The sequence below is a fragment of the Mastigoproctus giganteus genome, chromosome 13 (genome assembly GCF_048544385.1).
Source record: "Mastigoproctus giganteus isolate SK-2022 chromosome 13, ASM4854438v1, whole genome shotgun sequence".
In the NCBI taxonomy this organism is placed as follows: domain Eukaryota; kingdom Metazoa; phylum Arthropoda; class Arachnida; order Uropygi; family Thelyphonidae; genus Mastigoproctus; species Mastigoproctus giganteus.
In genome coordinates, this window is record NC_143587.1 from 19,133,954 (window position 1) to 19,158,703 (window position 24,750).

At 37.0% G+C, this 24,750-nt stretch overlaps 1 protein-coding gene across 1 annotated transcript in view; it reads right to left on the reverse strand.

Moving 5' to 3' along the window:
- Positions 1-24,750, reverse strand: part of LOC150075830 (uncharacterized) — a 184,005-nt gene that overhangs the window by 79,106 nt on the left and 80,149 nt on the right. Inside the window, exon 4 of the mRNA XM_090387456.1 lies at positions 11,740-11,897. Coding sequence (XP_090243582.1) covers positions 11,740-11,897 — 158 coding nt within the window. The remainder of the gene's footprint in view (positions 1-11,739; positions 11,898-24,750) is intronic.

Below are 24,750 nucleotides of genomic sequence, written 5' to 3' on the forward strand. Positions count from 1 at the left end.
TCCTCTTGCTCAGAATAATCACCTGAGAGGGCATAAATTCAAATTGAGGAAGGACGGATGTCGGATAGATGTGCGGAAATTCGCCTTTAGCCAGCGGGCAGTTGGTTTGTGGAATAGACTTCCATCGCTTGTTGTTGAAGTTGATAGCCTAAACAAATTTAAGGCTCAGCTGGACAGGTATTTCGAACGAATTGAGGGGTGAAATGGGAGTAGTGGTTGTTTTTTTTTTTTTTTTTATTGGCTGATGCTGAATAAGCTTGCTTTCTTGCATCATATGCCTCTACTAATGCTAATGCTAATAAACGCTAGTATGAGGCCACTACAAATTTTCCCGGGTAAGAATTTTTGACCCAGTCTGCCTCTGTTTATCGATCTTGCTTTCTTTTTCTCTCTGAATCTGTAGTGTCTTCACCAGGACGCTTCCTTTTCACACCTTTTAAGTATTTTACTCATTTTTAAGGAATAAAGCACAATTACAAAACGAGGAGACACACTTGATACACATAAACAGAAGCTGTGTGTGTGTGTGTGTGTGTGTGTGTGTGTGTGTGTGTGTGTGTGTGTGTGTGTGTGTGTGTGTGTGTGTGTAGCAACTGAATAAACAACACCGTAAAGGCAGAGACAACTCTATTAACACCTCACTAGCTCACATTTTACTAAAGCACATTTCTGGGGGTTACTACCATAAAACAATAAAAACAATTTCCAGTTGCGTTCCTTCTAGTGGAATCTGTTATAAACTGGTAGTAAACTCTATCTAATTGCATTTGTGATAATACCGATAGCTGGAATTGTGTAGGTTTTTACTTTATTATGGTGAAGTGTGTTTCCCTTTCACTGATATAAATAACATAAATACATTTTCAGAATCTTCTCTTCATTCCTATTGTGTTGCGTTCAGTTGGGGTGATTCCAAGTTCGACTCGTATTTCTTGACAACACAAAGGCGAATCGTGCATAAGCGAATTCGGTTCGTGTTATATATGATATTGTTCCCCTATTTATAAATCGTGTATGATCGAATTCATGTAGTGTAAACACATGTTATATAAGGACTGACTGTACTGTGTTTAGGCCTTCACAGTGCCTTCGCCTACCTATAAGCAGAGTCAAATCTGGCACTATCTGGATGCTATATAAGCTTGCTTTCTTGTATCATGTGCCCATGCTAATGCTATCTCTGAGTTTAGGCATAAACTTTAAATAAATAGCAATATATTTCTCCACCGGAGCAGTGCTCTTTATTTAGAATAGTGCAGTACCAAAGCAACTACAAGTATCATGCCAAATTGCTACCACAATATGAGGTTGATACACTAAGCAGCAAACCCAGTTTGTTAAAAGCTATATATGTACAGGCAAAAGCAATGCCCCACAAAACAAAAGTATAAAAATAAAATGTTGGAAAAAATTTAATGAAATCCAAAATAAGTATGTTAAAGCCAAAATGGATGTAAGAAAGGGGAGGGAGGGAATATTATGTAGATGGCATTTAGTTTACAGTTAACACTACAGAGAATGCAAGTAAGAATATAAAAAACATAGAACATACATACAAATGTAAAGAACTTACTACAAATGCAAACAACACAACCGATGGTAAGTTCATCTTGGTTGTACTGTTGGTGTTTGCAGATAGTTCTTTTCATTTGTATATACATTCCTTATATTCTTACTTACATTCTCTGTAGTGTCAACTGTAAACTACATGCCTTCTACATAATATTTCCCCCATTATCTACATCGATTTTGGCTTAAATATATTTCATTAATGAAATATATTCAATAAATTTAATGAAATCCATTCTGGATTTCATTAAATTTTATCTAAATTTTCTCCAAAATTTTATTTTCCTACTTTTGTTTTGATTGCACCTTTTTCGCATAAATTTTATATGCGAAACAGAGACATGGTATTGCTGTCTTTACTTACAATCTTGATGTTTGATACCCAAAGAAGACAAGGGACTACCACACTGTGTGAGAGTGGTGTTATTTTTTTTCCCCTTATAATTTTATTCTTTTAAGCTTTATTTATTAAAAAATAAGGGATAAAGCAACACCACTCTCACACAGTATGGACAAGGTGGTCCCTAAGGGATTACGATATTGTGTGAGAGTGGTGTTGCTTTATCCCTTATAATTTTATTCTTTTAGGCTTTATTTCGCTTCTCTTTCACTGTTATGGATAAGTATAGAATGCAGTTCCTGATACATGGTCAGGTGCAATCCTCTGATGAAATACCTGACCATGTATCAATATTTACTTTAGCTAACATCACATTTTTGCTATCCCCTTTTTTCAACTTATAACTAAATTTGCCCATCCATTTCTGATGATAGCAATCTCACCTTTAATTTTACTTGTTTAATCATTTTACTTTACAGTTACCTCGCCTCTAATTGGTTTTGCAATTCAGCCTATAATTTTTGTAATTCATTAGCATTAGTTGAGGCGTATGACATAATTCATTAGCATTAGTTGAGGAAAACTGACTATATCGAGTTATGCAAAGCCATTAGAAAGATACTGAGAGAGAGAACATAAGAAGATTTAACACAAGAAAAGAAGAACAAGCATTAAGGGAAAACAAAGGACTTAATTCAGCAGCCATGAGCAGTAATGCAGAAAGACAAATGATACCGAAACTGAAGAATAGTAATGGGGTACTTATAAATAGAGGAGGCATAATTCAAATGGCATAAGACTACTATAGAGAAGTATACAAGAGAAGTTACTATAGAGAAGTAACACATACGACATACCCGATATCCTTCCTGATGAGGTAGAACATGCATTAAAGAAAATGAAGAATCAGAAAGCCCCGGATGAGATGAAGCTACTGTAGAGTTGTTAAAATTGGACACAGAAACTGGCTCTTCACAAAATAAATTAGGAAAGGAATGATGCCTAAGGACTGGAATAATGCAATCATAATTTTGCCACATAAGCAAGGAGATAAATCAGAAATTATAGACCAATTAGCTTGTTATCCCATATCTACAAGTTGTTCACAAGGGTCATTACTAACAGATTAGAAAGAATTCTTGATTAAAATCAACCGAAAGAGCAAGCTGGCTTTAGGACAGGATTCTCAACTATGGATCACCTTCACATAACATCACAGCTAATGGAGAAAGCAAATGAATATAAAACACCATTATGCCTGGCAATTGCGGATTATGAAAAGGCATTAGACTCCATACAGCATAAAGCAACGTTTTGGGCACTGGAAAGATAAGGCATAGATCACCCATATATTATGACTTTGAAGAAAATATATGAGTACGCTACTTCCTCTATTAGACCACACAAAGACAGTAGCAAATTTAAAATTAAGAAAGGAGTTTGACAAGGAGACACAATACCTCCGAATTTGTTCATTGCTGCCCTCGAAGAAGCTTTCAGAAGATTAGAGGGGTTACAGAAAGGAGTCACTGTGAATGGAAAGTACCTAAACCATTTATGATTTGCAGATGCCATTGTGGTCATAAGCCACAATCCCAAAGAATTTGAGGAAAATTTTAATCAGTTATGCAGAGTTAGTAAGTCTTTTGGACTAACGATGAATATGGCTAAAACAAAAGTAATGATGAACAAGTATGCCACAGAAAGGGATATAATGATTGAAGGAGCAGTAATTGAAAAGGTGGAGTAATATGCTTACCTGGGACAAGTCATTAGCTGTAATAATGATAAATGGCTGCAAGTCAAGAGTACAATAAATTTTGGATGGATAGCATTCAGGAAATATAGTCACATACTGAGGAGCAATATCTCAATTTGTCTGAAATGTAAAATAATGAACCAATGTATACTCCCCATCATGACTTATGGAAGTGAAACTTGGGCACTCACCAAAAGAATGGAAGAGAAACTGAGAACTACACAGCGAAGAATGGAGCAAATTATATTCGGAATCAGACTGTTAGATAAGAGAAACATATGAATTAGGCAGCAAACTCAAGAAAAGGACATTCTTATCAAAACTAAAGAACTGAAATGGTCTTGGACAGGACACGTAGCTCAAAGACATGATGACAGATGGACTAAGAAAATAACAGAATGGTACCCAAGAGGAGCCAGAAAAAAACCTGGAAGACAACGATGGAGATGGACAGATGAAATTCAAGAGTTTTTGGGTAGTAAATGGATGGCCATTGCACAAAACAGAAAGAACTGGAAAGTTGCCGGAGAGGCCTTCATCCTGCAGTGGATTAAAAATGGCTGATGATGAGGCATATGATGCAAGAAAGCATGCTTATACAGCACCAGCCATAAAAAAAAAAAAAAAAAAAAAAAAAAAAAACCTTCCTATTTCACACATCCAGTCGGTCATTCTAAATGATTGTCCAGTTCAGTTTTAAATGTATTTAAGCTATCAACCTCCACAACAACAGATGTAAATCTGTTCCAGCAGTCAACTACCCACTGGCTAAAGTCAAACTTCCGAACATCTATTCTACAACTGTCTTTCCTCAGTTTGAATCTGTGCCCCCTCAGGTTCTTAGTCTGAGCAAGCAGAAGTATCCTATCAGCATTGAACCTGCTCAAACCATTCAAGGCCTTATACACCTCGATCAGATCACCTCGCAACTGCCTAGTCTCCAGATGCTGCAACTTGCAAAACTTAAGCCTTTCTTCTTAAGTGCACCCCTTTGTTCCTCTCACCAATCTTGTTGCCCTTCTCTGTACTTGTTCTAGCAACTCTACATCCTTCCTAAAATGAGGCCTCTAGACCTGTATGCAGTACTCAAGGTGTGGCCTAATCACTACCTTATACAAAGGGATAATCACTTCCTTGTCTCTGCTAGCAAAATTCCTATATATCATTGACAAAACTCCATGACCTGCTCTGGCAGCCCATCTGCACTGCTCAGAGAGCTTCATATCTGACTGCACAATTACCTCCAGGTCTTTTTCATTCTCCATCCCCCTGAGTGTAGCACCACACAGTTTGTACGTTTCTCTTGGATTACTGCTACCCATATGCAGTGCTTTGCATTTGTCAATGTTAAACTTAAGTTGCCACTTCTCAGCCCATCTGCCTAACTTTTCTAAATCCTGTTACAGTAGCATACTGTCTTTAGTGTCATTAACAACCCTGTCAACCTTTGTATCATCTGTAAACTTGGATACACATTAAGCCTGATATACCTTCATCGATATCGTTGATTAATACACAAAATAACAATTGGCCCAGCACCAAACCTTGGGGACTCCGCTAATAACATTAGTCCACGTAGAGCAGTGTCCATTTATTACCACTCTCTGCCATCTCCCACTCAACCATCTCTTTATCCATTGCAGTAATTTGCCCTTAATGCCACTGCTCCAATTTGTACAGCAGTCTTCCATGTGCAGCAGTATCAAAAGCTTTCCTGAAATCCAAGTACATGATATCAAAATTATTTTTTGCATCCAGTTCATTTATGACCACATCGTAGTATCCAATCAAATTGGTCAGACAAGACTTCCCCTTAACAAACCCATGCTGTGTCTGAACTATTAATGCAGTCTTGTGTAGATGATCCTGTATCACCTCTTTAACCAGTAACTCCGTTATTTCCACCAGAACAGAAGTTAAAGTAAAGGTCTATAATTATTTGTGTCACCCTTTGCACCCTCTTTGTGAATTGGCGATACATTTGCACATCACCAGTCTATGGGGACCCCCCCATGACTCTAAGGATGCTCTTATAATTATGGCTAAGGGTTTGCGTACTTCCCATACTGCCTCCTTCAACATAACTGGATAGATTCTATCTGCCCCCGGTGCCTATTTTATGTTTAACTTCAACAATTTCTCCTCCACTTTGCTCTCAGTCATTACAAAATCGCTTAGCTCCCTTTTAGAGTTTGATAAACTTCTGGCACTCCCCTCCTTGAATAACTCCTCATGTGTGAATGTAGATGCAAAATGCTCATTCAGTTTATCAGCTACTTGAGCAGGATATCAGTAGTCGAACCATCTATGTTAAGTGGACCAAGATGATTCATACTCTTTCTTCTAGAGTTTACAGATGTAAAGAACTCTTTGCTGTTTTTCTTTGCATCCTTTGCCAAAGATTTCTCGAAATCTCCCTTCACCTGCCTAACCTCCTTTGTGACTTGATTACAGACTAGCTTATATCTGCCAAAAAGCAATGTAAAGAATGTTCCATTGGTTGATCCACAAAAGGTTTTTCTTCTCCCTTTACACATCAAGCTTGGACTGATTAAGAATTTCACTAAGGTTAAGAATTTCACTGGATAAAGAAAGCACAGAATTCCAATATTTACTGAAAATGTTTCCAAATTTATCTCATTCAAAGCTGAAGGAAGGAATTTTCATAGGTCCTCAAATAAGAAAGCTCCTAAAAGATGAGAATTTCAGAGAAACCTGAATGATGTTGAACTGGCTGCATGGAGATCTTTCAAGGCTGTGGTACATGGATTCCTTAGAAAGAGAAAAGGAGAGAACTATGAGCAACTGGTGACAAATTTGCTGAAATGTTACAAGAACATGAGGCGCCTCCGTAGCCGGGTGGGAAGGAGCAGCAGTGCGTAGCACACGCTTCTTGATTAAACCGGGGTTCGAGCCCGTCACCACCAAATACGGAGGATGCGGAAAGGTCAGGGAATGACCACTGCATATCCCCGGAGCAATATGGCCATGGTTGCTAACGCTCCTAAAAACCAAATAACAAACAAGAACATGGGGTGCCGAATGTCATTGAAAATGCATTTCCTTGATTCCCATTTGGATTTATTTTGTGAAAACTTAGCAGATGTCAGTGATGAATAAGAGTGCTTCCACCAGGACGTATCTGCAGTGGAAAAACGATACCAAGATCGCTGGGACTCTGCCATGATGGGAGATTACTGTTGGTTCCTTAAACGGGAAAGCAATCTGGAGTATAAAAGGAAATCATTGAGTGGGAAACATGTCTAAGTAACATATATTATGTATAATAATTACAAACATGTATGCTGATATTGTATAAAAACAAGGAATTTAAAAAATGCATACATCTCTTGATGTAGACGTGACAGAAGTAAAAGATTGATATTTTCATAATCAGGTCATTAACCAACTTTCGTTCCAGAGGTATAAAAAAATAATCACTGCTGATAATTATCAGCAGTGATTATTCATGCATTAAGAATTTGCAGATAAAGGAACCAGTAGGTGACAATGATCACAGTGTACTGATGTAGGATTTCCTTAAAGATGCAACTACCATCAAGGGTAAAGGGAAGGGTTTTTGCTTTTGTAAAGGTGACTACAGTGGTCTCAAACAGTTTTTAAATTCTATACAGTGGGACCAACTGATGATGTTACCACCACTGAATTCTAAATGGGAAACCTTCAGGGACTTAATCTTGGAGGCTACTAGGCTTTTCATACCAACTCGTGGAGGCTCGTGGCAGAGAAGAAAAATACATGGGATGCATATAAATTATCTTCGGCTCGCGCCACACCATAGGAACAGCAAAAGGAATGCTCCCAGCTTGCCATATAACCACAGCCTTAAGTTCATTGTACAAGTAATAAAACAGATATGTGGAGCCCAATTTTTTTTCTTGGTCACTGGTCTTGCAGCCGAAATACAATGAATATGCAACTTTTGTGACATTGTATATTTTCTTCCTCTGAGTTTTTGGAGTTAAGTGTCCACAAACATAGCAGGAGTTGTCTGGGTGATTGACGCAAGTTCTGTGCTTTGTCTTCTCAATTTTAATAATGCATTAACCTAAAAACAGTAAAAGCAATTGGTAAATTTGAACAGAAAGTGAATTCTTGTAGCGTAGTTTATCATACACTATATTTTGAACAGTTGAATGGTGTAATAAATTAATAAAAGTACTGACTTGTCTGGAAAAGTGCATCAAAATCGAAATATACTATATTGCAAGAACAGTAATGATGTACTTGCTTAACTTTTAGCCCAATAAACAAAACCAACCAAAAGTTAATAAGTTTAAAAATTGTATTTCAAACAGCAATGATATCTCTGTACAGAATCCAGTTATCTATCTATATCTTAAAATTGAGACGTGATAGGAAATTTTTATGATTGATTTTAAATTCTATACATAAAACAAAAAGATGGTCAAAAGAAGGCAGGCCTTCTTTTAACCAGCTTTTTCTTCCCTTCTCCTCCCCAAGAATTTTTGCCATTCCCTATACCATTTTGCTTGTCTACACTTTTTCGTTCAAATTTCTCTGCTTTATTTTTGAATTTTAATTTTCAACCACGTTAATTTAATTACCTTTCACCCCTTCCACACTTCACAGGTGTATTATATTTCACATTACACTTTTGTAAATTTGTATTTATTTTAATTTACATTATTATTTTTACACTGCGTAGGGACTACTTTGTCTATTAGTATTACGATAAAGGCCGCATGTTTGCTTCCCCCCTTTTCTAATACTACAGACAAGTTTGGAAACGCAGTGCCTGATACATGGTCAGGAGTAGTCCCCTGATGAATTTCCTGACTATGTATCATATTTTCATCTACTATATTCAGATTTTGCATATTTGCCATCCCCTGATTTGACGACCTCTTGCTAAAATTGCCCTCCCATATCTGAATATAGTGTTATTTACTTATTTATTTCTTTGTTATTTATTATTATTTTTAAATTTTTTCCCTCAGTCTCAGTTCATTTTTGTACTAGGTTTTTCAAATTCTTTCTCCTGTTTAACCACTACTTCACTTCCACTTTCAACTATCCCTTAAACTTCTCTTAGTTCAGGCACCGTGTGTACTTTTCATTTCCATTTTCACAGACACTATCTAATTTACAAACCACACATCATTTATATCCTTTTGCTTCCTTCATTGCTGCACTGTGCATTTTGGAGCATTAGATATAAAATAACTTTTGTTATTTTCCTTTTTCTGCTTATTTTTCTTCTTAACAGTTGTATATTACTACTATATATATACACACACACACACACACATACTTATACATATTAAATAACATTTAAAATAGTTGGAAACTGAATCTTTCATGATAAAATAAAATAAAAAGGTACAGCAAACATCAGAGGCAGCAAAAAGCATATTCCTCTACATGATGCTTGAAATATAACCATACAAATAAATTAGAATGAATATTAACAATAAAAAATAAAATAATGCCAGCAGTATAGCAAAAATAGTCGAAATTAAACTTAAGAAACAGGGAGGGAAGAGAAGGGTAACAAGAGTAAAAATATTGCAGCAGAAAATCTCTAAGATAATTTAGAACATCTAATTAAAAGAATAATAAATAATTCATTAAATTTTGAAAGCCAATTAAAATAGAAATTTAACAGCGCCCCCGCTGACGGGTACAGGTCCAAATTTATGTGAAATATCACCAACAGAGATCTAGACCACTACAGTAAAATAAAACAAAAATAAACCAAAAATAGACTGACCATTACGCCCCATCTCAACAGAGGCCAATAATGGTCAGGGAATCACTGCATTTCGATCGCTAGACAAATTGCCGCAAAGGTGAGTCAATCGAAAGATCAGTCCACCACCCGATCTGGGTGGCGGACTGAACTTGCGCCGATTCACTCTTGTCTTGCCATACTGCTGGCATTATTTTATTTTTTATTGTTAATTCTCATTCTAATTTATTTGTATGGTTATATATATATAAAATATTGAGGATAATAATAGAAAATAATAGAAAAGGTAAATCAATCAAATAATACTATTCAGGGATTTAGGAAAACGCTAAGGATTATATAAAAAAAAAAAAAAAAAAAATTATTATCGCTTTTTACCCACAATCCAGATGACTTCAACTGGGGCCAACCACCCAGACTGAAGACAAAAAACGACAGGAAGTTCTCTGTTTCTGTAATGATCAATATATACTAAGTAATTTAAATCTAAACCAAATATAAACCAAATATCATAATTAAAAATGGTTAGGAAATTTTAGAAATTTTACAATCAAAAGTAAGAAAATATAAGTAAATTATAAATAAATTATAAAAGTAAGCACATATTAATCATCGTTGACCCGACAGAGAACATAATTTAATAATTACAATAAGATTAAATATATAATACATACTACATATCTACCATATCCAGGACATAATATAGTAACGGTAATAGCTGTCAAGATCAAAATAATATGTGGTGCCCCCTATGTGATGGATATGGTAAAAATAAATAAAAATAATTAATTAATTAACCAATCAAATTTAAGTTAACGCAAAGAGAAACATGCAGATAGTAAGAAGAAAAACTAAAGGAGTAGGAATAATAGAACCTGAACCATAAAGGCAAAAAATAGTGGTAATAGGAGAAACTATTTCTTATCTATACCACTATTTTTCGCCTTTATGGAGTTCAGGTTCTATTATTCCTACTCCTTTAGTTTTTCTTCTTACTATCTGCATGTTTCTCTTTGCGTTAACTTAAATTTGATTGGTTAATTAATTAATTATTTATTTTTATTTATTTTTACCATATCCATCTCATAGGGGGCACCACATTATTTTGATCTTGACTATTATCGTTACTATATTATGTCCTGGATACGGTAGATATGTAGTATGTATTATATATTTAATCTTATTGTAATCATTAAATTAAATTACGTTCTCTGTCGGGTCAGTAAATTATAAATTGCATTTATAATTTACTTATATTTTCTTACTTTTGATTCTAAAATTTCCTAACCATTTTTAATTACGATATTTGGTTTAGATTTAAATTACTTAGCATATATTGATCATTACAGAAACAGAGACGTTTACAGAAAAGTTTTTTTGCCTTCAGTCTGGGTGGTTGGCCCCAGATGAAGTCATCAGGATTGTGGGTGAAAAGCGATAATTTTTTTTTTTTTTTTTTAATCTTTAGCGTTTCCTAAATCCCTAAATGGTATTATTTGATTGATTTACCTTTTCTATTATTATCCTCAATATTTTATACACATTATGGTTGTAATGCATGATTGTTCTGCAACGGCATTGACCCATAAATATTAGTTACAGTTGTTATAATTATTAACTTTCTTTTTTATTACTAATATAAATAAGTTATATATATATATATATATATATATATATATACACACACACACACACTTGTATTCTGAAAAAGATTAATGTATGAAATGTCTTGAAATCTTTAAGTACATGCTGCTGCTGCCTCTTATCTTTATTTCCAGTAGTAGATGCAATGTTATTAGATGGCTGCATGAAATAGCTTTAAATATCAGGAGGAAGATGGGATGATTGCAACTGTTAGCCTCAGTTTTCTTAATTGCAATATCTTATCAATCTAAGAAATATATTGAATTTAGATCCAGAAGTTTATGAAATTAAATAAAGTGATAAATGAATAGACGTAGATGAAAAAATATGCAAAAAACTAAGTTTTGACAAATAGTTCACTGATGATGGACATAGGAACAAATTAATATTTAAAAGCATTTATGCACAAAGTTCTCATTTTTACAAAACCTCAAAATCTTACAAAAAAAAAAAAAAACCTTCAATTCTACAGAAAACATGCTGCTAAAAGCGTTAAGCAAGGGTTTTAAACTAAAACACATAAAAATCAACAGCTGTTGTAACAGTACAAAAACTTTCCTATAAAAATGTCTAATTATAAGATTCTCAAAACTAAAGAAATAAGCAACCATCAAGAAAGCAAATTTCAGTTGCACAACATGTGCATACATATGATAAAGTATAATTATGAAATTACAATAGTATTATACTTACTTGTCTTTTTTATCTTTGTCCTTGTCTTCTTCTGAATCGATATTTAAGCGATCATCATGCTCATAGAAAGATCCTTTCTTAGGAATATACTGAGGATTTCTTCTATCTTCATCATCATCTAATATAACCTCCTGTGCTGGTAAAGGAGCAACACTCTCCTACAATATCAAAATAACAATACAGTCAGTCCTCGTATAGCACGATAGTTGTGTTCCTAGAAACCCTCGTGCAATACAAAATCGTGCAATATAAACAACAGGCCCTATGGGAAAAATAGGGTTAGGTGCCGATCACCCAAGATTGAACACCCATTTGTAATCAAAACATTACCAAACACAATACGACTATTACGTAATAAAATATTGCTAATGCTTTTGCTTCTATCGTAAGCAAACTTGTTTTTTGTTTGATTTTCTATCCAAACAGATGACAGCCGTTCCATCTCTTCCAATTCTTTGTGTCTTAATCTAATGGATTTTAATTACACTTTGAGTTGTTCCTGCTATCAAAGTTGTTTTTATTTTCCCTGCATTCTTTGTAATTCTCGGCGTTGCCTCATTTAGGCCTGTAGCACGTGCAATATCACATGGTCTTATTTCGCTCAAAGCGTTTCACAATTTCATATTTTTTCTCTATCGACAGAGGCGGACTGGCCATAAGCCTTACCGGGGGAAACCCGGGTGGGTCAGTGTGATTTTGGCCATAAACCATAGTATGAGGCCACTATAAATTTCCCCGGGTAAGAATTTTTGACCCAGTCCACCTCTGTTTATTGATATTGCTTTTCTTTTTCTCTCTGAATCTGCAGTGTCTTCACCAGGACGCTTCCTTTTCACACCTTTTAATTAAGTATTTTACTCATTTTTAGGGAATAAAGCACAATTACAAAACGAGGAGGCACGCTTGATACACATAAACAAAGCTGCGCGCGTGTAGCAACTGAATAAACAACACTGTAAAGGCAGATATACACTATTAACACCTCACATTTTACTAAATGCACAGTTCTAGGGGTTACTACCATAAAACAATATAAACAATTTCCAGTTGCGTTCCTTCTAGTGGAATCTGTTTTATAAACTGGTAGTAAACTCGATCTAATTGCATTTGCAATTATACAGATTGCTGGAATTGTGTTGGTTTTTACATTATTATGGTGAAATGTGCTTCTCCTTCACTGATAGAAAAAACAAATACATTTTCAGAATCTTCTCTTCATTCCTATCATGTTGCATTCGGTTCGGGTGATTCTGCGTTCGACTGCCATTTCTTGTAAACACAAAGGCGAATCGTGCATAAGCGAATTCGGTTCGTGTTACATAAGATATCGTTCCCCTATTTATAAATTGTGTATGATCGAATTCGTGTAGTGTAAACACGTGTTATACGAGGACTGACTGTATATGAAAAAGCTCTAAAATTTAAAGGAAAAAAAAAAAAAAAAAAATCCTATTAATATACCAGATTAAAAACCATAGCCAGGTTTAGAAACAATATTTTAATGGGGAAGACCCCATTAAACAGAAATCATCAAAACTTCTGAAATACTATCATTATGTTAACGAATTGCAGACCAGGTGGCCTACTACATCCAGCAAAACTTGATGCCTGGGAACGAGGTTAACGTGTAGGCAAAGAATTTTCAGTTCCAGCAAACGGATGCTCCAGCAGACGGCACCATTTGCAAAATGGTATGGGATAAGATGCTCCATCATCCACATACTGTGCCTATTAGACTTAGGAAAGCAAAAAAGGTGTAGGAAAGTGATAGTAGGAAAGGAAGAAGAAGAAATGCTGTCGAAAGAGGAAAGAGACAGTTACTCCTCACACTCACTGAACTCTAACGCTCGTGAATCCCCTGAATAGGCAATACTTCCCCATTAAGGAAGACTGTTGTTACCTATTCACAGTAATGAGGGCCTCATCAAGATCTGTCTCCCAGCCCACAGACAGCACAGTTTCAGGGTTATTTGGCCTTTCTTCAGTGGGTAGGTGATGCAAACATGACAACCCAGTTGTGAAGTTAATCACACAATATGAGAGATGCCAAAAGGTTGGGATAATGTACTCTTTTATCCTCATACTGTATCTATTAGACTTAGTACGACAAAAAAGGTGATAGCAGGAGAGGAAGAAGAAGAAAAGTCATCGAAGGAGGAAAGGGACAGTTACTCCTTCAATTCACACCACTCAAAAACTCTGCAAATAGGCAACATTTCCCCAGTAGAGAAGACTGTTGTTACCTATTCTCGGAAACTCTGTAATTAACAGGCTCCCCAGACAGCCGTTTCGAAGCTAGTTGGCTTTTCAACGGTGGGTGGGCAGGTACCCTGGTATTGCAAGTATGACAACCCAGTTGTGAAGTTAATCACACAATATGAGAGATGCCAAAAGCTTTATGTGATAATATTTAAATAAAATTAAATGCAACTTGGCCTAATATTTTAAAAGTTTAAGATTCTATATAATATCGATGTAGATACAGCATTAGACAACTCTTAAAGGAAAATTATGGTAGTGTGAAAGGCATCATTTCTTCTGTATCTCATATTGTGCTCATCCTTCATAACGAGTTGCCCATTTATTGCACTACCTCGAATAAGTAACGTTTCACTAATAGAAAAGACTATTGTTACTTATTCTCGGTTGGCACCACCACCATCCAGATGGCACTGTTTCAAAATTGGTTGGCTCTTCATCGGTGGGTGGGCTGGTACCCTGATATTGAAAACTAGCCGCATTTAGTTATATTTAAATATTATCACATAAACCTTTTGGCATATCTCATATTGTGTGATTAACTTCACAACTGGGATGTCATATTTGCAATACCGGGGTACCTGCCCACCCAATGATGAAAAGCCAACTAGCTTTGAAAAGGTGCCGTCTGGATGGTGGTGCTCACTGAGAATAAGTACTAGTAGTAGTAGTGGCATGTGATGCAAGAAAGCAAGTGTATGAGCTTATGCATAAGCTCATACACTTGCTTTCTTGCATCGGCCAAAAAAAAAAAAAAAAAAAAATTCACACCATTCCCTCCAAATGCCTGTCCAGTTCCCCCTTAAATTTATTCAACCTATCAACTTCCACGACAGGTGGAAATTTGTTCCAGTAATTAACCACCCGCTGGCTAAAGGCAAATTTCCGAACATCTATTCAACATCTGTTTTTCCTTAATTTGAATTTATGCCCCCTTAGGTTCATAATCTGAATAAGTGGAAGGATCCCATCAGAATTCAGCGTGCTCAACCCATTCAAGGCCTTATACACCTCAATCAGATCACCACGCAAGTGACTAGACTCCAACCACTGCAATTTGCAGAACTTAAGCCTCTCTTGGTAAGAGGATCCCTTCATTCCCCTCACCAATCTTGTTGCCCTTCACTGTACACGCTCAAGCAAATCTACATCCTTCCTAAAATGAGGCCTTCAGACCTGTACGCAGTACTCAAGGCGTGGCCTGACCATTGCCTTATACAGAGGGACAATCGCCTCCTTCTCCCTGCTAGCAAAATTCCTATATATCATTGACAAAACCCCATGACCTGCCCTGGCAGCCTGTCTGCATTGCTCAGAAAACTTCATATCTGACTGCACAATTACTCCCAGGTCTTTTTCATTTTCTACTACCTTAAGTGTAGTACCACACAGTTGGTACGTTTCTCTGGGGTTACTTCTACCCATAAGCAGTACTTTGCATTTGTCAAGGTTAAACTTCAGTTGCCACTTCTTAGCCCATCTGTCCAAATTATCTAGATCCTGTTGCAGTAGCACACTGCCATTACTGTCATTAACAACCCTGCCAACCTTTGTATCATCTGCAAACTTCGACATTAAGCCTGATATACCTTCATCAATATCATTGATAAATATACAAAACAACAGAGGTCCCAACACCAAACCCTGTGGGACTCCACTAATAACATTAGTCCACGAAGAGCAGCACCCATTAATTACCACCCTCTGTCTTCTCCCACTCAACCAATCTTTTATCCATTGTAGCAATTTACCGTTAATACCATTCTGCTCCAATTTGTACAATAGTCTTCCATGCACAACAGAGTCAAAAGCTTTCCTGAAATCCAAATATATGACATCAAAATTATTTTTTGCATCCAGTTCCTTTGTAACCACATCATAATATCCTATCAAATTTGTCAGACAAGACTTTCCCTTAACAAACCCATGCTGTGTCTGAATTACTGCTGCAGTCTTGTCTAGATGATCCTGCAATGCATCTTTAACCAGTGACTCCATTATTTTATCCGGAACAGAAGTTAAACTAATTGGTCTGTAATTACTCGTGTCACCCTTCGATCCCCCTTTGTGAATTGGGGATACATTTGCACATCTCCAGTCCGTGGGGACCTCCCGAGTCCAAAGGATGCTCTCATAATTATGGCTACAGGTTTGCTTAGTTGCTTTGCCGGCTCCTTTAATATAACTGAAGGATGAGCACAATATGAGATACAGATGAAATGATGCCTTTCACACTACTGTAGTTTTTCTTTAAGAGTTGTCTATGGTCTATATCTACACCGATATTATATAGATATAGAATATTAAACCCTTAAAATATTATGCCTAGTTGTATTAATTTTATTTAAATATTATAGCATAGCTTATATCTCAAACTTGACAGTGTAAGATATAACGTAAAACTTCACAACGTAATATGTATCACTGCATTTAGGAATCTGCTAGCTTAGTGTAGTGATCAATTAAATTTATTAATTTTCATTGTTAATCAATTAAATTGAATTTAAACAGAGATCATGCCCCAGACCAGAGCAGCAAAGCAACAGGTACAAACTAACAGGAGTGCTGAGGCTTGGGGTACAACTGAAGAGGAAGATTCTCCAACGCATCACAGTATAAAAAAATGTGCAACTTGTGGAATGTATGTGGACCTTTCTAGAACAGGGCATGATCTAGCCAAGGAGGAATGCCTTTGTGTGTGTGTGAAGAAATTAGGTGCCAACTCAGCATTCTGATGGGCATCTATGAGAGTTTGAGGAGTAGGGTATATGCCATTGAAGGAATTAAGAAACAGGGGACCCATCAAGCTCTCATCTGCCCCAATCAACACCAGGGCTCAGTCTCGTGAATCAGACAACACAACGGCAATCTTCAAGGCAGAATGCAATGGTCCCACAGGAGTGACTCAATTGTCGGGGAAACAGGAAATATATATTGTGCAAAAAGGATAAGTGGAATAGGACCAGGGTATGTCTGCCAGATGCAAAAGTTGATGATGTTGTAAAGCAAATATAATCTTTTAAGAGTGCAAAAGATAATATCATTGTACACATTTGCACTAATGACATTAAGAGTAGAAGATCTGCAGATATACTTAACAAGTACAGGTCAATGTTGAAAAAAGTTCGCAAGTTAGGGTTAAATTTGAGTGTCTGCAATTCTGCACAGACACGACAGGAGAAAGTATATGATGAGAGACTTGTCAATCAATTCAGCCCTGGAAATATTGCAAGGCTCGTGGGATAGAATTTTTTTTAGCATGGTCCATGCTTGTTAACAGGAGAGACTGCTTCTACAGGGATGGGATACACTTAATAGAAAGGGTACAAGAATAATTGCTGATGCTTCCGATGCAGTATTAGGTAGGTCAGGGAAAGGGGGGGGGTGTAAACAGACTAATACAGCAGGCCCCCATTATAACGCGGTTCGCTTCACGCTGATTCACTATAACGCTGTTCTTATAATATAACCCATATCTGACTATAATGTTGTCACAGATCACTATAACGCTCTTTTACAGATTGCATTTTTGGCATATTTAACAAAATCGTTTCATTTGATGGAGTTGATAGCTTGAAAATGAATAGCAAAACCGCATTAAAACGTCTCCCACGCTCAGTGAAATTTTCTTGCACGCTAATATAATGCAGTACTGTGACTTGTTACGTAGTTCCAAGATCAACATTTTTTTAAAAAATTTTCAAGTATATTGCTTGTAATATTTGCATTATATGCATTTATCCAAAGACTAATCATTACTCAGTACAGTATTAGACATCGTATGTAACGGACAGTTTACTCGAACATTGTATCATAATTAATGCAACCAACGAAGTTACATTTTCGAAGAGTTAATAATGGCCGATAAGAATGAAAAAGCAACAACATCTGGACGCAGTACGAAGACTATAAATGTAAGAAAAAGACTGAATTTGAAAATTAAATTAGACGTTTTGAAGCGAATTGATTCCGGTCAACGACAAGCGGATGTGTGCCATAATTTAGGACTTGCAACTTTAACTGTAAGAACAATTATAAAAAAATAAAGAATTAATTTTAGCAGCAGGAAAGATAACTGTTCCGCTGTAAGAAACTAGGGCTAGGCCGACTATTATGATTGAAATGGAAAGACTAACTAATTTTATTGAAGATAATATCCAATGCAGAATTCAGTTAAGTTAAATATTATAAAAGAGAGATTAGCCAATATGATGATCTGAAGAAAACTCACCTAAAAAAAAAAAAAATATGAAACCATTTAAAACTGTGGAAAACTATGAAACCATTTAAAACCATTAAGGGCTGGTTGAATAGATTTAAAATCTAGGGAGAAGACGCAAGTGCAGATCAAGGAACCGAAACTTTCAAAAAAGAACTTATTAAAATTATTGAAGAGGGGTATTGTGTGTTATACTTCTCAACAAGTTTATAACATAGATGAAGCAGGACTTTTGTGGAAACGATTGTCTAAAAGAAGTTTCATATTGAAAGAAGAAGAAAAAAAAATGCCAGATTTCAAAGCAGCGAAGGATCAGGTGACTTTATTGTTAGGTGGGGGATTTAAAATTAATACCCCTTTTAGTTTATTTGGAAGAGGGCCAAAGTTCAAACCAAAATCGACACATTTTTCATGATTAAATTCATCAATTAAATTAAATCAATTAAAATCAATTTAGATCAATTGAATTCATGATTTTAATTGGAATTTTAAGTTTAATTTTGATACGTAAGTAGTTACCACATAATTATGTACGTATGTAATGCAGAATATTTTATATGTGCAAATATTTGAATATTAAATATTTTGACTGACATTTGTGTATCTTTTCACTACAGTTTATTATTGATTAGGAAATATCCTATGGCACCGACTGCAACTCACAAATACATATTATTTCCTTATGGGAATGCGGCGCTCGCTTAGCCCGGATTCACTTAGCGTTCTGTTTTTCTGGAACGAATTATCAGCAATAAGCGGGGGGTCACCTGTAGATTAACAATGGTCGCAGGCAGAGGTGAAATTGATTCTTGCACTGCTTCTATTGGTCTACTGGAATGAGAAGCAGCCTGGGAATCAAGGTGCTAGGGATTCCTAGAACTGCTGGGAGTCATCATAGAACAAGTAAATGCATGGACTGTGCTTGGGTAACTAAGAGTAAGAACAGGTGCACGTATACTTGCAGCTACACCAATGCCAGAAGTATAGTAAATAAATTTGATGAATTTGAAGTGCTGGTCAAGACATCAAAGGCAGGTATTATTGCGATATCAGAGATGTGATGTCACACATATATAAGGAATGCAGAATTAGAATTTGGGGAGTACAATGAGTACAGAAAGGATAGGAAGGGAGGAGGGGTTATGCTGTTAGTTAAGAAACACACAAAATCTAAGGTAGTGCATACAGATGACATTGGTGGACAGTGCAATGTTCAGCCAGTTTGGTGTGACATAAACACTTGGAAAGCAAAAATAAGGGCAGGAATGTGTTACATACCTAATGACTCTAATGAGTACAATGAACAATTATATAGAGAAATAGAGTGGGCTAGTATTTCAGCATATCTTATAATGGGGGATTTTAACTACTGAGATGGCAAGTGGAACTTGTGGGTGGATCATTTGCACACTAGTAAGACTTTTGTGGATATATTGGATGATTGTCTTCTACAGCTGCATGTTCGAAAGACAACCAAGAGAGAGTAATACTCTTAATGTGATTATCAGCAGTGATTATTCATGCATTAAGAATTTGTAGATAAAGGAACCACTAGGTGTCAGTGATCACAGTCTATTGATGTGGGATTTACTTAAAGATGTAACTACTATCAAGGGTAAAGGGAAGGGTTTTTGCTTCTGTAAAGGTGACTACAGTGGACTCAGACAGTTTTTAAATTCTGTACATTGGGACCAACTGATGATGTTACCAACAGCAAATTCTAAGTGGGAAGCATTCAAGGAATTAATCGTGGAAGCTACTAGGCTTTTCATACTCATTAAGAAATATTGTTCAAGGTTTAGGCCTAAGTGGATGTCAGATAAACTAATGAGATTTATGGCTTTGTTTGTTTGTTATTTGGTTTTTAGGAGCATTAGCAACTAAGACCATATTGCCTTCTACAGTTTCCTTCTACAGAAAGGTCAGGGAATGACCACCAATGCGGTGGTCATTCCCTGACCTTTCCGCATCCTCTGTATTTGGTGGTCACGAGCTTGAACCGAGATTTGTGGCAGAAGAAAAATACATGGGATGCATTTAAATTTTCAGGCAACGGAAGCCTACAGTATATATAAACCTTTTTTTTTTTTTTTTTTTGTTAGTTGTTGGCACATTGGAATGAGTATTTTGCATCTACATTCACACTTGAGGAATTCTGTAGAGAAGGGGAGACAAGAAGTTTATCCAACTCTAATAGGGAGCTAAATGACTTTGTAATAACTGAGAATAAAGTGGCGGAGAAATTGAACATAAACAAAGGCACCTGGGGTGGACGGGATCTACACAGTTATATTAAAGTAGGCAGCAAAGGAAGTAAGCAAATGCCTAATCATAATTAAGAGAGCATCCTTGGATTCAGGGGAGATCCCCATGGGCTGGAGATGTGCAAATATATTCCCAATTCACAAAGGGAGAGCTAAGGGAGAGCTCAAATTCATCAAATTTGAGCTCTCCCTGTCAAAACATCGAAGGCAGATATTGTTGGGATATCAGAGACGTGGTGTCACACAGATATAAGGGATGCAGAACTGCAATTTGGGGAGTACAACGTCTACAGAAAGGATAGAGAGGATAGGAAGGGGGGAGGGGTTATGCTATTAGTTAAGAAACACATAAAAACCAAGGAAGTGAAGCCAGTCGACATCGCTGGACAGTTTGGTTGAGTCAGTTTAGTGTGACATAAGCATTGGGAGATCAAAATTGAGAGTAGGAGTGTGCTATAGGCCTAATGACTCTGATGAGTATAATAAGGAACTGTACAGGAAAATAGAGTGGGCCAGTAAATCAGAGAGTCTTATAATGGGAGATTTTAATTTCCCAGATATTGACTGGAATTTGGGGGCTGGTTACTCGCACACTAGCAGGGCTTTTGTGGATTTATTGGATGATTGTTTTCTACATCAGCATGTTCGGGAGGCAACTAGAGAGGGAGTAATACTCTTGATTTGATTATCAGCAGTGATTCTTCATGCATTAAGAATCTGCAGATAAATGAACCACTAGGTGGCAGTGATCACAGTGTGCTGAGGTGGGATTTACTCAAAGAGGTAACTACCATTAGGGGTAAAGGGAAGGGTTATTGCTTCCGTAAAGGCGACTACGATGGACTGAGACAGTATTAAAATTCTATACAGTGGGACCAACTGACGATGTTACCAACAGCAAATTCAAAATGGGAAGCATTCAAAGAACTTATCTTGGAAGCTACTAGGCTTTACATACCAACTAAGAAATATTGTTCAAGGTTTAGGCCAAAATGGATGTCAGATGAACTAATGAGGCATATGGCAGAGAAGAAAAATGCATGGGATACTTACAAATTAACACATGACACAGAAGCCTATGATAGATACAAGTTGATATGCAACCAAGTTACAAAGGAGGTTAGGCAGGCGAAGGCAGATTACGAGAAATCCTTCGCAAGGGATGCAAAGAAAAACAGCAAAGAGTTCTTTACTTATGTAAACTCTAGAAGGAAGGGGATGAATCAGATTGGTCCACTTGATATCGATGGGTCAAGTCTTGATGATCCTGCTCAGGTAGCTAACAAACTAAATGAATATTTTGCATCGACATTCACACATGAGGAGTTATTCAGCAAGGGGAATCCGAGGTGTATTCAACCCTAGTAGTAAGCTACAGAATCTTGAAATAACTGGGAGTAAAGTGGAGGAGAAACTGTTGAAGATAAACACAAGAAAGGCACCCGGGGTGGATGGGATCTATCCAGTTATATTAAAGGAGGCAGCAAAGGAAGTAAGCAAACCCTTAGCCATAATTATGAGAGCTTCCTTGGACTCAGGGGAGGTACCCATAGACTGGAAATGTGCAAATGTGACCCCAATTCACAAAGGAGGATCAAAGGCTGACACAAGTAATTATAGACCTGTGAGCTTAACTTCTGTTCCAGGAAAATTAATGGAGGCACTGGTTAAAGAAGCACTGCAGATCATTTAGACAAGACTTCAGTTATAGCTCGGACACAGCATGGTTTTGTTAAGGGGAAGTCTTGCCTGACCAATTTGATTGGATATTATGATGCAGTCACAAAAGAACTGGATGCAGGGAATAACTTTGATATTATATACTTGGATCTTAGAAAGGCTTTTGATACTGTTGCACATGGAAAACTGCTACACAAATTGGAGCAGTGTGACATTGGAGGCAAATTGCTGCTATGGATAAAGGGGTGGTTGAGGGGGAGAAGACAGAGGGTGGTAATCAATGAACACTGCTCATCGTGGACTAATGTTATTAGTGGAGTCCCTCAGGGCTCAGTGTTGGGTCCATTATTGTTTTCTGTATTTATAAATGATATTGATGATGGTATATCAAGCTTAATGTCCAAGTTTGCAGACGATACAAAGGTTGGCAGGGTTGTCAAGGACACTACTGACACTATGCTGCTGCAACAGGATCTGGAAAGGTTGAGCAGATGGGCTGAGAGGTGGCAAATGAAGTTTAACATTGACAAATGTAAAGTACTACACATGGGAAACAGCAACCCCAGAGCAACGTATCAACTCTGTGGTACTACACTGACAGTGGTAGAGAATGAAAGGGACTTGGGGGTGGTTGTGCAGGCAGATATGAAGTTCTCTGAGCAGTGCAGACGGGCTGCAAAAGTAGCTCATGGAGTATTGTCAATGATATACAGGAATTTTTCCAGCAGGGATAAGGAGGTGATTATTCCATTGTATAAGGCAATGGTCAGGCCACACCTAGAGTACTGTATACAGGTCTGGAGGCCTCATTTCAAGAAGGATGTAGAGCTGCTGGAACGAGTACAGAGAAGGACAACAAGATTAGTGATTGGAACAAAGGGGTGCTCTTACGAAGAAAGGCTTAAGTTTTGCAAATTACAGTGTCTGGAGACTAGGCACCAGCGAGGTGATCTGATAGAGGTGTATAAAGCCTTGAATGGTTTAAGCATGCTCAATGCTGATGGGATTCTTCCTCTAGCTCAGAAAAATCACCTGAGAGGGCATAAATTCAAATTGAGGAAAGACAGATGTAGGATAGACATGCGGAAATTTTCCTTTAGCCAGCGGGTGGTTGGTTGGTGGAACAGACTGCCATCCCTTGTGGTGGAGGTTGATAGCCTAAATAAGTTTAAGGCTCAGCTGGACAGGTATTTTGAACGAACAGAGGGGTGAAGTGGAAGTGGGTTTTTTTTTTTTTTTTGGCTGATGCTGCATAAGCTTGCTTTCTTGCATCAAATGCCTCTACTAATGCTAATGCTAATAAGGCAATGGTCAGGCCACACCTAGAGTACTATATACAGGTCTGGAGGCCTCATTTCAAGAAGGATGTAGAGCTGCTGGAACGAGTACAGAGAAGGGCAACAAGATTAGTGAATGGAACAAAGGGGTGCTCTTACGAAGAAAGGCTTAAGTTTTGCAAATTACAGTGTCTGGAGACTAGGCACCAGAGAGGTGATCTGATAGAGGTGTATAAAGCCTTGAATGGTTTAAGCATGCTCAATGCTGATGGGATTCTTCCTCTAGCTCAGAAAAATCACCTGAGAGGGCATAAATTCAAATTGAGGAAAGACAGATGTAGGATAGACGTGCGGAAATTTGCCTTTAGCCAGCGAGTGGTTGGTTGGTGGAACAGACTTCCATCCCTTGTGGTGGAGGTTGATAGCCTAAATAAGTTTAAGGCTCAGCTGGACAGGTATTTTGAACAAACAGAGGGGTGAAGTGGAAGTGGGTTTTTTTTTTTTTTTTTTTTTTTTTTGGCTGATGCTGCATAAGCTTGCTTTCTTGCATCAAATGCCTCTACTAATGCTAATGCTAAAAAGTTGGGCAGATGGGCTGAGAAGTAGCAACTGAAGTTTAACACTGACAAATGCAAAGTACTACATATCGGTAACAGCAACCCTAGAGTAATACGAACTGTGCAGTACTACACTCAGGGTAGTGGAGAATGAAAAATATCTGGGGGTAATTGTACAGTCAGATATGGAGTTTTCTGAGCAGTGCAGAATTTAAAAGGAAAAAAAAGTAAAAATTTAAAAAAAAAAAGTTTTCCACCTGTCAGGTTCTCTGCCACTAACTTTGTTACTTTATGGGTGCCACCACTAAGGGGTTCACAAAAGGATTTTATTTGTCACTCATATTTTTTAAACTATTTTAAAACAAATACCCATATTAGCTTAAACGTGCCTGCATGATGTGGGATGGACTGAATTGCCTCCTTTAGTTATGGCATTGTATATGACCATTTCTTTGCTGTATACATGCATATACGAGGACCAGTACAAAAGTAATGCCTCCTAATTTTTGCTTTCAAATGTGGCACTGTAGATCAATTTTGCGTGTCACAGAATGGTCACTAGAGGTCTCTAGTTTCACCATACTGAGTGATGCTGTGATCGGTCTCGTGAGTGCAGAACACTTGATACGTATATCTCTACCATCCAACATTCAAAACACATTGGATGTTAGAGTTATACATATCAAGAAATGAGTGGTAATTGAATTTCTTACCAAGGAAGAAGGAATGCCTATCAAAATCCATGCGAGTCTCAA